Genomic DNA, 13165 nt, shown 5'->3' with positions numbered 1-13165 from the left:
TTTTAGAGTCAAGCATTTTTATCTCCAAAAAGCTTTTGACTTGCATTTTAAAATGGAAGAGAATGGAGCTAATACGAGATTTATTTGTCTATAAATAAGATAGGATATAAGATGATAATGGTTCCACTTTATATGAGAAAGAACTAAGGTAAGAGGTGATGCAAAATTTCATATTTTTTTTGGAGAAGTAAAGGAAAGCAAAACTGAATCAAGTACAAATTTTGCACTCGATTTGCATTGCAATCAAACGTAGCCTAATATACAATACCATAATCAAATTCAATTTATTTATTAATAATTTATAATATTTTAATCAAAATTTTATTTATCCAAAATCAACCCGTCCCGTATCCTATCTGAATCCATGGATAAGACTAGACCCGATCATTTACAGCATATTCAAGGTGAAAAAGAAGCATGATTTGATTGATTTTCCAAGAGGGTTTTTACAGCAACAACAGTAGAAGATTTCAAGTCGGTTTGGATTTGGAAATGACCCGGCTGTCAAACCGGTCCAGTTATAAAAGAACTAATAAAAATAATTTTAGTTCGAGATTAAATTTTCTTGTTTCTTGGATTATAGAACAATTAATAGATATAAAAAATTTGAGCTATTTGAATCCGATAAATAATCAAAATTAATTTTAATGACTGTTCCAGATATATGAACAGAAAATAGGGGGTGTGGGGGAGAGAAAAAATATTGGAGAGAGAGAGAGAGAGAGAGAGAGAGAGACCAACTTTTGGCTTCCTCCTCCTTGAATGCGCTTTGTCGGAGGTCTCTCACCATCTCAATCGTTTCAAAGCGGCGTCTCTGTCGCACTACTCCACCGCCCTTCCCTCCCTCTAGGGCTTGCTTTCTAGGGTTAGGGTTCGTGCTTGATTCAATTCAGGTATTTTCAATCCCTATATCAGGTTTTCAATACTTTTATCTATTTTTTCGTTCTTTCTTCCTTTTTCTATTTTGCAACTGTTCGTTTCGTTATTTCTTTATCCAGCTCTAATAGATTTTATTTTATTTATTTTTTATTTCTTTCCTGTGTTTTTTTTTTGATCATTTCTCATTCCCCTGGCTTTACTATTCGTCGTTCGCAATTTCAATACAGTGACATATTCTGGGTTTTTCCCTTAATTTAAGGATGGATTAGGGGTTTCCTCTGGATCGTCAGAGGCTTTTGATCAGGGCATCGTGTTTTCTGATTATTTTGATTTAGAGGAGTAAGAACCCAGGACTTGCGTTTGTAGGAATTTCTAGGTAGAACTTAGTAAACTGGCAAGTATTAAACGAAATTGGATTTGGGGATTTTCCTAGCTTTTTGCTTGTGCAATTGGATTAGTAGTAGGTTTTAGTTGTTAGGATCTTTTATTGATCATTATATTCGGAATTGTGATGTTTGGCAATTACACTTTGCAGAATTTAAACTGGAGAACTAAATTTAGAGGGTGGCGATATGACAATGGCTGAGCGGAAGATTATTGACTTAGACCAAGGATGGGAGTTCATGCAGAAGGGGATCACAAAACTCAAAAACATTCTAGAAGGGCTTCCTGAAACGCAGTTTAGCTCGGAGGATTATATGATGCTCTACACGTATCCTTTTTGTTTTGTTTATTTCGTTTTAAAGCTTTATATCTTTGGGTTTCTATGGCGCTCCTTTGATGCATTTGTGCTTAACTTTAAGGACAGAACCATCTACAATATGTGTACTCAAAAACCTCCTCATGATTACTCTCAACAGCTATATGATAAATACCGAGAGTCCTTTGAAGACTACATCACTTCAACGGTGAGGAAATTGCAAATATTTTCAGAAATCAAGCCTGCACTGACATGGTTGATCTTTATAGTTTGATCTATAACATTTGGTCGTATTTATAGAGCCAATCTATTCCTTTTGGCCTTATGTATTTATCGATTGTTCGATCATTCAACTTAAATTTTTAATATCATCTCTGAACTTCATCCTACTTATTTCTGAGACGCCTACCTTCTCACATACTGCCCTACTCATTTTTGAGTGCATTGTAAAAAATCCACTCTGCTGATTCTCATTCTTGTTAGCACAAATTTTAGCAATTGCACCAAACAGTGGCCCTAAGACGTGAACTTTCTTTTGTTAATATCAGTTTTGGTTGTTTGGAGATCAACCATCAGAATGTCATGGTTTTTATTGATGAGACATCAAAATCCTTTGAATGGGGGTTTGATGTGCAGGGATGCAGGGAACACATCAGTTATCTTTTTCATTCATTGCAAAAGTGCTGGAAGAGAATTGAGAGATATAGGGATGGTTATCTTACTTCTTGGATGGTCTTCTGGTACACTTGGGGGTTGGTTATCATCATTAAATATTGTACTATTTGTCTCCATTATGTTCGGGAAGAGTGCAAGAGATCCTTGAGGTATCAATAGCTTGCTGGTAACATTATACTGGCTTCTTCATCAAACGGGTTTCAAAGTTTTTAAATGTAGGAAAGAAATTACGCGGATATAGAAGTCAAGGAACAAAACCTAAGAAAATCTCTCTGTTTAAAGTCGGAAAGTGGATAGCATCAAATTTCTACCGGAGATCCATTGGTCAGTGGAAATTGATGGTGACTTCATGGATAATAGGTAAAATTTTTATCCATGAAAAAATGTAAAACATTTAAATCAAAGCATTTGGGGATGGTTTAGATATTGCTACCGGTTTTTGTGCAATGATCCTATATAAGGATATCAATATACCACATATTGTATTCTATTGTATTTGTATTGTGAACATATGCTTGAGAAGGTTAAGATAAGCTATGGTTCATTAAATAAAACTTTGTTTAAAATCTAAATGAACTAAATACAAACCGAACTTATTATGATACTACCTCTATTACTACTAATACTGGAAAAACAATGCATGATTTAGGCCAAGTATAAATTCTCCTTCCCCATAAATCTTATAAGAAGATCCAAATCTAATTATTATTTCATCTGGTAAACATGCTACTTAGAGATCTTCGATCAATGAAGTTAAGGCTTTTGGCCTATTTCGTCAAAACAGATTAAAAAACATAACAAAAGCTTGATTTTCATTTTCATCTGTTGCCTTTGTCTGAGATGGTGAGAGGGTGATAAGGTGAAGTAAAGACAGGGTTGGTGAGAGGTGAGGAACTGAGATGGGAGAATTTGTGGAGGTAGGCCGTTGGAAAAAAGCTTTGAAGGTTGAATCTAAGGAGCTCCAATTTGAGGAATTGAGATTAAATGGTCAGCTGAGCTTGAAAATTAGGGAAGCAAAGAGAGGGATGGTGATGTTAGAAGGTTTGGGGGTAATTGAAGGGCTCAAGGAGTTTGTGGAAGGTGCAAGTAACAAAGGCAAGCAAAATAGTTCGAAAGAGCTTCTCTCAGAAACTGGAAGAAGGTTTGTTGTAGAATGTAAGAGAAACCTTAAAGGTTACTTTATTTCCTTGACAGAATTTTTTGGCAAGGGTAGAAAGCAGATGATCTGCTTCCCAGAAGGAAGGAAGAGTCAGGGCTAGAAGGCAGTTCATGGCGCCTTATGTGAACTATTGCAACGCTTGAGTGCTAAAAGAGAAGCAATAGTAAAAAGGAAGATAAGTAGTTCTAGTAGTATGGTGAACAATATCAAGCAAGAGACTCTTTTAGTGATAGCTGGGGCAGGTAAATACAGAATGGGAGTAAACATACAGAGATGTGATTGGGAAAGTAAACTGATAGTTAAAGCTTCAGCTCTTGACTGGAGGAAAGTTGCAGATCTATTAATAGCAAGGTTAAAGTTGAAGAGCACATTTATTTTAACACCTTTTGAGAAGGACAAGGCTTTGCTGGATCTACTTGAGAACAAATTAGAAGTTGAGGCTTTAAATATCCAAGCTAAACTTGGAAACTTCACAGTATCAAGATGGTGTCCTGGATCAAACTCCAAAGATTTCTTTGTTGAAGATGGAGTGATGGTGCGTCTCTTAGGTCTTCCCTTTCACTTGTGGAAGCAAGAAACTGCTGAAGCCATTGCTTTGATGTGTGGAGGATCACTAGGAGGTGCCTTTTGGGGAGACCTTTGTTCAACTTCCATTTTATTGAATGGAGTAAAACCTGAGGAGATTCCTCGGAAGATAGAGGTGCTAGTTGAAGGGCAGTGCTACTCAGTGTGGCTGGCTTCATCCACTGAATCGGTGCTCTGGTAAGAGGCTCGTAGGGAGGGAGATGAGAAGGTTGAAGAAGAAGAGCTGCGTGGCAAGAAAGGGTTGGAGGATTCAAACAAGAAAAGCACTTTCACTAAAATGGAAAAACAAATGCTGGAGAAACAAAAGGGTAGCATTTAGGGGTTGGGATTTTCGCGTGTGGAAGCAGTGAACAGTCTGGAGGGTGGCAGGTCCTTTGCACAGGATATAACCGGTGCCAATCTGACTTGTTTGAACAAGGAAAAGGGGTTGGTCCAAGGAAGAACCGAACTGAGACCTGTTAAAACCAAATCGAGCCCAGGGTTGGACGTGCGTGACCTTCTTAAAAGTCACGTGAGCTCGCGGGTGTTTAAGAATGGGCCAAAGTACAAGCCCATGTGGATTGCTAGTGGTGTTTTTAAAGGCCCAAACAGGTCAGTGGGTCCGACCCAGCTTGTTAAAAAGGCGCGTGAGCCTTTAATGAAACACGTGACTTGGATTTCGACTAAGATAGACAACGGTTACGGTCTATCATCGTCCCCAGTCGCGAGGCAAAATGGGGAATGCGCGCAGTGCCAGAAACCAGAAAAGAAGCGGGCTTTACAGTGGGTCTCTCGACGAAGTCTGAAGGAGCTTAGCCCCTTGCGAGGCTTCTCAGAGAGGCTGAAGCCAAGTTTCACTAGGGGAAGAACTGAAGAGAAGAAAGAGAAGATTGAAGGATGGGTGCAGTGCAGTGAAGGTGATGATGAATCGGAGGACCTTTCTGTTGATGGCTCTAGCGTGGGTAGTGTAAACGATGAAGGCTGCTGTGCTGGAGGTGACAAGGAAGGGTGGAATATTGTAAGATTATTTTAGGGTGAAGACTGCAATCGACTTATCTCATTCCCAAGACCACAGAGTGTGCAAGGTTTATCAGAAGGGGAAAATCGGGAGAACCGGAAGCAGAGCAGGAATACGCCATCTAGGGGTGACCCAGGGGTAGAGTGTTAAGATCACCAGGTTGACCAAAGGACAGAAGTACTTCCCAACCAACTCAGGAAGATAAATGTTTACCAACCTCCGGAACAAGAGAGGGAGGCCGGGAGCAGTCCTTTTCTAGCTTGTCCATCAGTCCCAGGTAACCTTGTGATTTCGGTTTGTGCTACTAATGTGTCTCCTCTGTCTTTGGTTCCAGATTCCGTTCCTGTACCATGTTCTGTAGCCCATGAATATGCAACTGAGCTAGTAGGCGGTCTCTCTGAGGAGGGGGAGAGGGGAAGGAAGGAATGTGGGAAGGTGCAGGAAGAAAGGTATAGGAGTGGAAAAGTGTGGGAAATCATTGAAAGAGTGTTTAAGGAAATGGAAGGGAAGTTGATCTGGAGGAGGGAAGGGGAAGAAGGAAGAGAAGAGGGGTTAGCAGAGAGGAGGGAAAGGAATGAGGGTAGAGATGGAGAGGATTACGGGGAGAAAGCAGGGAAGGAGGGAGGTAACATTAAAGGGAGGAAGGTTGGAGAGGAAAGAACTAAGGTGGGACTAGAGGAGAGGAAGGAAAGGCAGGTGGACAGAGATGAAGGGGATTCTGTAGGAAGTGTAGGGGTGGTGGAATCGGTGAGAGAAGACACGATAGCAGAATTTGTAGGGAAGTTGGGCTGTAGGCTAGAAGATTTGAAAGAGTTGAAAGAAAGTTTACATAAGAGGAAGATGCAAATCATAACAAAGAAGAGGAGGTTGAGTGAAGTAGACAGATTAAAGAGAGATGTAGAAGGAGACAAGAAGCTCGAGGTAAAAGGAGATAGAAGGAAAGGGGAAAAGTAGTGGGTAGGTGGCAAGGGGTTTTTAAAAAGAAGTGGAATGAAGATTCTTAGTTGGAATGTGAGGGGAATTGGGAGTGCGAAGAAGAGAGCAACAAGAGGTAAGACGGTATGACCCAGACATTGTGCTGTTGCAAGAGTCTAAGAGAATGGAGTTTAATGACAAGTGGGCAAGGAGTGTATGGAAAGCTAGGGGGATTAGGTGGGTGGCGGCTCCATCGTGGGGTGATTCTGGGGGGATTGTAACAATGTAGAAGAGGGATGTGGTTGAAGGTCTGGAGGAGTTGATCGGAAAGTACTCGATTTCCATGGAGTTTAAGCAGCAAGAGGATGATTATATGTGGGTGCTCACAAATGTTTACGGACCGAATGACTACAGAGAGAGAAAGGAGCTGTGGGAGGAACTGGCTGATGTTAGAGGGTTGTCGGATGGGCCTTGGTGCATGGGTGGGGATTTCAATGTGATTAGATTCTCGGAGGAGTCCAATAAGGTTAACCGGGGGGTGACAAAAAGCATGAGGAAGTTTAACAGTTTTGTGGATGCCTTAGAGCTTAAAGAGATTCCCCTAGCACATAAGGCATTTACATGGTCAAATCTCCAATCTAGACCCATTTGCTCTAAGCTGGATAGATTCCTGTTCTCTTTGGATTGGGAAGAACATTGGGGAACCTTGGCTTCTAGAGCTCTCTCAAGGGTGACATTGAATCACTGGCCCATAGTGTTATGTAAGGAGGAAATAAGGTGTGGAGGTCCTACCCCCTTTAGATTTGAAAATATGTGGTTACTTCATCGAGGGTTTCCTAACAAAGTGAGGGAGTGGTGGCATGAGTGTAACCCGCTGGTGGAGTGAGAGGGGATGAGATTCCATAAGAAACTACAATTCTTGAAAGCAAGAATCAAAGAGTGGAATTTGATGGAGTTCGGGAGGATAGAAGAAAGAAAGGGAGACTTAATGAAGAAGATTGAAAGCCTTGACTTTAAAGAGGAAAGGGGAGAATTTGGAGAGGAAGACAATGACCTTAGGAGAGAATTGAGAAGACAGCTAGAGGACTGCCTACACAAGGAGGAAATTAGCTGGAGGCAAAAATCTCGGTGTAAATGGTTGCAAGAGGGAGATAGAAACATTAGGTATTTCCACTCTCTAGCAGATGGCAGGAGAAGGAAGAACTTTATCTCCAAATTGGAAGTAGATGGAGTTGAGTTAGTACAACAAGAGGAGATTTCCTGGGCTTGTGTGGAGCACTTTAAGTCTATTCTAAGAAGGCCTGTGAGTAGAAGGGTGTGGGTAGAAGGTTTGGATTGGCCAGATGTAGGGGTGGAGAACAGGAGAAGGATGGAAAGAAGCTTTAATCTAGAAGAGATCAAGGAGGCTGTGTTTTCTATAGATAGAGAAAAAGCTCCAGGGCCGGATGGGTTTACAATTGCTTTTTATCAGGATTGTTGGGATATCTTGGAAGATGATCTCTTGCGGGTGTTTGAGGAGTTTTTTAGGAGAAGAATTGTCAATCCGGGTGTGAACTCTACATTTATAGCCTTAATTCCAAAAAAGAAAGGTGCATCCCACCCGAAGGATTTTAGGCCAATAAGCTTGGTTAATAGCTTGTATAAGATCATTGCAAAAGTGTTGTCTTTGAGGCTGAAGAAGGTACTGCCAGATAACATCGCACACTATCAAGGAGCTTTTGTGAGTGGAAGACAAATTATTGATCAGATTTTAATTGCTAACGAGAGTGTGGAGAACTTTAAGAGGGACAAGAAGAAGGGAGTGGTCTTTAAGTTGGACTTGGAAAAGGCTTATGACTTGGTGGACTGGGATTTCTTGAGGAACGTTTTGACTAAATTTTGGTTTGGGGCTAGATGGTATAAGTGGATCATGGGTTGTGTCCTGAATTGTCATTACTCAGTGCTAGTGAATGGGACAGTGGTAGATTTCTTTCCAGCCAATAGGGGTATAAGACAAGGAGACCCCCTTTCTCCTTTCTTGTTCATTCTAATTGCGGAGCTTTTGGGGAAACTGATTCACATAGCAGATTCTAGGGGGCTCATTAGAGGCTGGAGGGTTGGGAGGGTGGAAACCCCCCTCACTCACTTACAGTTTGCTGATGACACGATTTTGTTTTGTGAAGGCAGTGATGTGAGGTTTATCAGGAACCTAAAGTCGGTGATACAACTGTTTGAGCAAATGTCCAATTGAAGGTTAACCTTGGGAAAAGCTGTGTAATGGGGGTGAATTTGGAGGAGGGAGAGATCAGGGAGAGTGCTGAAGTGCTGAGGTGTGAAGTTTCGGGGTGACCTTTGAACTACTTAGGATTACCATTAGGTGATAATCCCAAGAGAGAGAGTTTCTGGGACCCGGTGATGGAAAGGTTTGAAAAAGGATTGGTATCCTGGAAAAAGAACTACCTCTCTCTTGGTGGGAGAATTACACTAATTAAGGCCATGCTTGCTCACTTACCCATCTTTTTCATGTCGGTGTTTAAAATCCAAGTGAAGATTGCTAACAGATTAGAGAAGATAATGAGAGATTTCCTATGGGAGCCGGGAGAGGAGAAGAGGGATCATAGAGTTAGCTGGGAAATAGTGTGTAGGAGTAAGTCGTGTGGTGGTTTGGGGCTTGGGAGTATTAGGAGAAGGAATATGACTCTGTTGGGGAAGTGGTTGTGGAGGTTTCCTATGGAGAAGGAGAAGCTATGGGATAGAATAGTGGCAAGTATACATGGGCTGGAGCACAATGGATGGGACGCTAGAATCAGAGCTAGGATTACAAGCAATTCTCCTTGGAAAGCCATTCACGACCTGCTACCCAGTTTTCTTTCCTAATATCAGGTATGACTTGAATTCCGGTAACTCCATAAAATTTTGGGAGCAAACCTGGGTGGGGAGCGCCCCTCTAAAGGATCAGTTTTCGTCTTTGTATGCTCTTTCTGGTTTGAAAAATGAGCCAATCTCGTCTTTCACCACCCCGTCCTCTTCCACTTCTGGGATTGGGTGGAACTTGGGTCTAAGAAGGGATTTGAGGGACTCAGTCTTAGACTGTATTTTGAGCCTTTCTGCACTTCTTGATAACGTTGTCTTAGACCCCACTAGGGCGGATTTTTGAATTTGGACACCTACCCTCAATGGCATTTTCTCTTATGCTTCGTTCTTCAAAGTCTTAAGTCAGTCCACCAGTCCTACCTTGTATCCTTTCCCTGTTGGTGAGGTTTGGTGCAGAGCTATACCTCCTAGGTTTGGTAGTTTTTGTTGGGAAGCCTATCTGGAAAGAATCAACACTGGTGATCTGCTCCAAAAGAAGAGACCCAATACTTGCTTGTCACCTCAGTGGTGTGTTCTGTGTAAAGCAGATGGAGAGACTGGTTTTCACCTAATGGTGTAGATTGGGCTTTCTCCTTATTTGGATGCAGTTGGAATCCCCCATCAGACATGCAGGGCCTTTTCTTCCCTTCCTTTTCAGGTGGCGGTTAAAAAGGGGAAGGACAATGTGGAGAGGACTAAGGGTTGCAATATGTTGGACACTGTGGGAAGAAAGAAACTCCAGGATATTCTCAGAAACTCAGAGAGGAACAGCAGATCTGAGGGCTATCATACATTTTAGGGTGGTACAGTGGCTGAAATCTTTGGAAATATTCACAGATTACACTGTGGATGACATGTTGAGGAAGTGGGGTGAAATTGCAATTTGCACGCAGTCCAAGTCAGTAATGAGTGTGGCTTGGACCCCCCCACAAGTGGATTCTTGAAATTAAACTTTGATGGATGTAGTAGGGGAAACCCGGGACAATCGGGGATCGGGGGTGTTTTTAGGGATGAAAATGGGGTCATCTTTGCTATGTTCTCAGGCCCAATTGGAGTGGGTGACTCCCTTAGAGCTGAGATCTGTGCAGTTATGGAAGGAGTCCAGAAAGCTAAGGAATTGAACATCAAGAAACTTATAATTGAAGGGGATTCAGAGGTGGTGATAGGGTGGCTGACTAAAGATAAAAATGATTTATAGAAGTATAATAATGAGAAGAGGAAATTCAAGTGGCTGGTGCGGGAGATGGAAGTTAAGACATGTTGGATTAAAAGATCTGCTAATTCCCTAGCTGACGGTTTAGCTAAACAAGGGGCAGAAAGGGATTAATTGTTTTGGGCTAAGCTGTAACATTAGTGTCTTTGTATTTTCTTTTTTCCTTTCTTGAAGCTCTTTGTGACTCTTGGAAGATAAGTGTGTTTGTCTTCCACTTGTAAATTTTCTACTGATGAATTAATGAAAGTGTTATTGATCAAAAAAAATCTGCAATGTAAAGCAATATCCTATTATAAGCTTTTGATTATTTGTGCTAAACAAAAGCAACAAAACCTAGTGGTAATGTGAAACACCACCATACCTTTATTTGAGATCCATGGTATCGATGGATTTTCAATAAATTAAGGGATTAAATTTGCTTCATTTGTGTTGTTAGCATAACAGAGAGGAAGCATAATATGACTTTTGATTCTAACATATGCATGTTGAAAGTCTTTCATAAAACACTTTTGGTATTCTTCTTCTAATGAATAAAATAGAAGAGAGGAAATTTTTAAGGCAACAGTAAAAAGCCATAAAATAGGTGCTGGAGAGTATTGAAGAATGATCCACGTTAAGCAAGAAATTCAGATTTATTTTTGTCTTGATTGAATGCCTTCTGAGCAACTAGGGGGCTCCACCTATGTTGGTGATGGCAGTCTTTTGGTTTGGTTTAAATTGATAATAAATTCACATAAAGGCATGTATTATCCATAATTTGCAAGGCACCTGGCAGGGGGGGGGGAGGGGACTAAAAGTAAAGTTTGACAAAAGTTCAATTGACAATTGGGAACAATTAGGTCTGAGGCGAGTTTTTAGAGACTTTGAGTTGAACATTGTGGTAAGTCATGCAGGACCATCTGGAGTTGAAAATTCTCCGATGGCTCTACATCAAGGTTTGAAGTTAGTAATTGATGCAAGCTGGAGTGGGATGGTGATAGAAGGCGATTGTCAAATGGCAGGCAGCTGGTTTCTATCAAATGTGTAAAGCCCTTGGACATTTGGATATCTGATAAGGGAAGTAAAAGTTTATGGCATCTATTCTGAACTGCTTATTCAGGTAGGTCCCAAAATTGGTAAATGCTTCAGCTGATAGTATAGCAAGACTATGGTGATAAAGATTTAGATAGGGGCATGCCAGGGTTGGGGATTAGGGAAGTAAATATTTATGGCATCTAATCCGTCTGAACTGCTCATTCAGGTAGGTCCCAAAATTGGTAAAAGCTTTAGCTGATAGCATAGCTTGACTGTGGTGACAAAAATGAGCTTGGTGCATGCCTGGGTTGGGGATTCATCATAATTTGTAATCTTTCAAAGGAACTGAATAGTATGGTCTCTACATTTATTTATCTTGGGAATATAATGGTATGTTTCCTTTTTCAAATAAAATCAATAAAATATGTTAATGATGACAAAAATTGGTGGAAGAAACAATGTGGCTGAGATTGGTGGCAGATTTTTCCATGGTAAAGAAACTGAAGCCCCTTAGGCTGTGTTTGGTTTGTCAGAATATTAGTGATAAAAGAAAAAAAAATCTTGGGAAAGTTCTTAAGGCATCTTATTAAATTTATTAACAACCTTCATTTTCTCATTTGTACTCAAAGAATTCCTAAAGAGCTGTAATGAAGAGATTTTGGGAATGCTTCTGTTTACAAAAAAAGAGGTGGGAGTCTTCAGAAATTAGCATACTTGGAGCAGTTGGAATAGGAGGATAGGTTTCCTAGATGGGTAACTATTGAGAGGAGAAGAGGGATGGAAGTGTCACTGACAACCCATAGGGGTGAAGCATGCTGGGGGCGAAGTCTATGGCATTATAGGTTTTTTTTTTTTAATAATTGAAAATGAAGTCTATGACATTATAGTTGAAAGAAGGGTTGGTTAAAGGAGATATTATGTTGGTTTCATCCAAGGTTTTCTAAAGATGCTGAACTGTAAATGGGTACAACTGCTACATTCATCACCTTAGTTCCGAAAAAGAAGGGGCTATAGAATTAAAAGACTTGAATCTTGTCAGCTTCATCTCATGTTTCTAAGATATTATTGCAAAATTCTCTCCAAAAGGCTGTAACTGTTTTACGTGATGTGATTGGTCTAACTTAAATGGCATTGGTGGGGGGAAGACAAATTTTGGATGGAGTTTTGGTTGCTAATATATTAGTGGATCCAAGACTTATAGCCAACATTTTAGGATTGATTTGCAAATTGCAAGATTGATATGGAAAAGGTTTATAAGATCATGCAGAATGGCAATTCATGAAGGGGTAGTTGGTTTGATGGGCTTTGGGAAAGGGTGGAGTAGTTAGGTTTTTTTCTTGTGTATTTTTCAGTATCTGTGTTGATTTTGGTAAATGGCTCATTGGTAGAATTTTTTTCATCCTTTTTAAGGCTTAAGATCATGCAAATTGGGGATTCATGAAGGAGAGTTAGTTCCTTTTCATCTCCATTTTCTAAGGTAAAGTGTTTTTTCTGGTATAAAGGATAATTTCAGTAAAAGTGTAATGATGGTGGTTGTTAACCATTTGAGCTTCTTAAAGAGTTTCCTTGGTCATTGGGATGTCAAATTGGTAATCTTTTGTTTACATATTTGGGGCTACCAGTTGGTTCTAAATAAGGGTGCTCATGGTTTGATTAACCAAATTGTGGGCACATGTTTGAAATTGAACTAGTCCTTTCGGTTTCTGTAAAGTGCCAAAGCGAATCGGTTAGTTAATCGGTTCATTTTTCTGGTTTTTAGGTTATATACATACATACATATATATATATATATATATATATATATATATATATAATTATAATCTACATCTAATATATGTATCATTTTATGTTTAATTTATATTTTTTTATTTCAGTTTTAATTTTTGTTTATAAAAAGAGTGCTAAAAATTGGGAATTGAGGCCAAAAATGTTAATTGGAAAAAATAGTGGGGCAAGGGTGGATTTATCTTTGTTTATGGCAGTTGTGGAACAAGGAAAACATTTTTGTGGAAAACTCTAATTGCATTATTGCAAGGTGTCAAACTAACAATAAAATTGTTGCTAATAAAAAAAAACTAAACAAAAAAATTGTTGCTAATAAAAAAACTAAACAATAAAATTGTCCTCTCAGTTGCTTCGATGCTTCCTCAAGGATTTCTGCTCTTTTGTTACTAGGTGGTAGAATAACTCATTTAA

General features: G+C 39.9%; 1 protein-coding gene across 1 annotated transcript in view; it reads left to right on the top strand.

The window, feature by feature from the left end:
• The first annotated feature begins 551 nt into the window (after positions 1 to 551).
• LOC148867444 (cullin-1-like) overlaps positions 552 to 13165 on the top strand; it is a 33897-nt gene continuing 21283 nt past the window's right edge. The window contains exons 1-3 of the mRNA XM_088975769.1: positions 552 to 893; positions 1415 to 1591; positions 1688 to 1787. Coding sequence (XP_088831895.1) covers positions 1452 to 1591; positions 1688 to 1787 — 240 coding nt within the window. The 5' untranslated portion in view covers positions 552 to 893; positions 1415 to 1451. The remainder of the gene's footprint in view (positions 894 to 1414; positions 1592 to 1687; positions 1788 to 13165) is intronic.

This window comes from Nelumbo lutea, chromosome 3, assembly GCF_056320005.1.
Source record: "Nelumbo lutea isolate HS-2025 chromosome 3, American lotus-T2T, whole genome shotgun sequence".
Taxonomy (NCBI): Eukaryota; Viridiplantae; Streptophyta; class Magnoliopsida; order Proteales; family Nelumbonaceae; genus Nelumbo; species Nelumbo lutea.
Note: the sequence above shows the minus strand (reverse complement) of the source record. Positions and strands in the feature narration are given on the sequence as shown.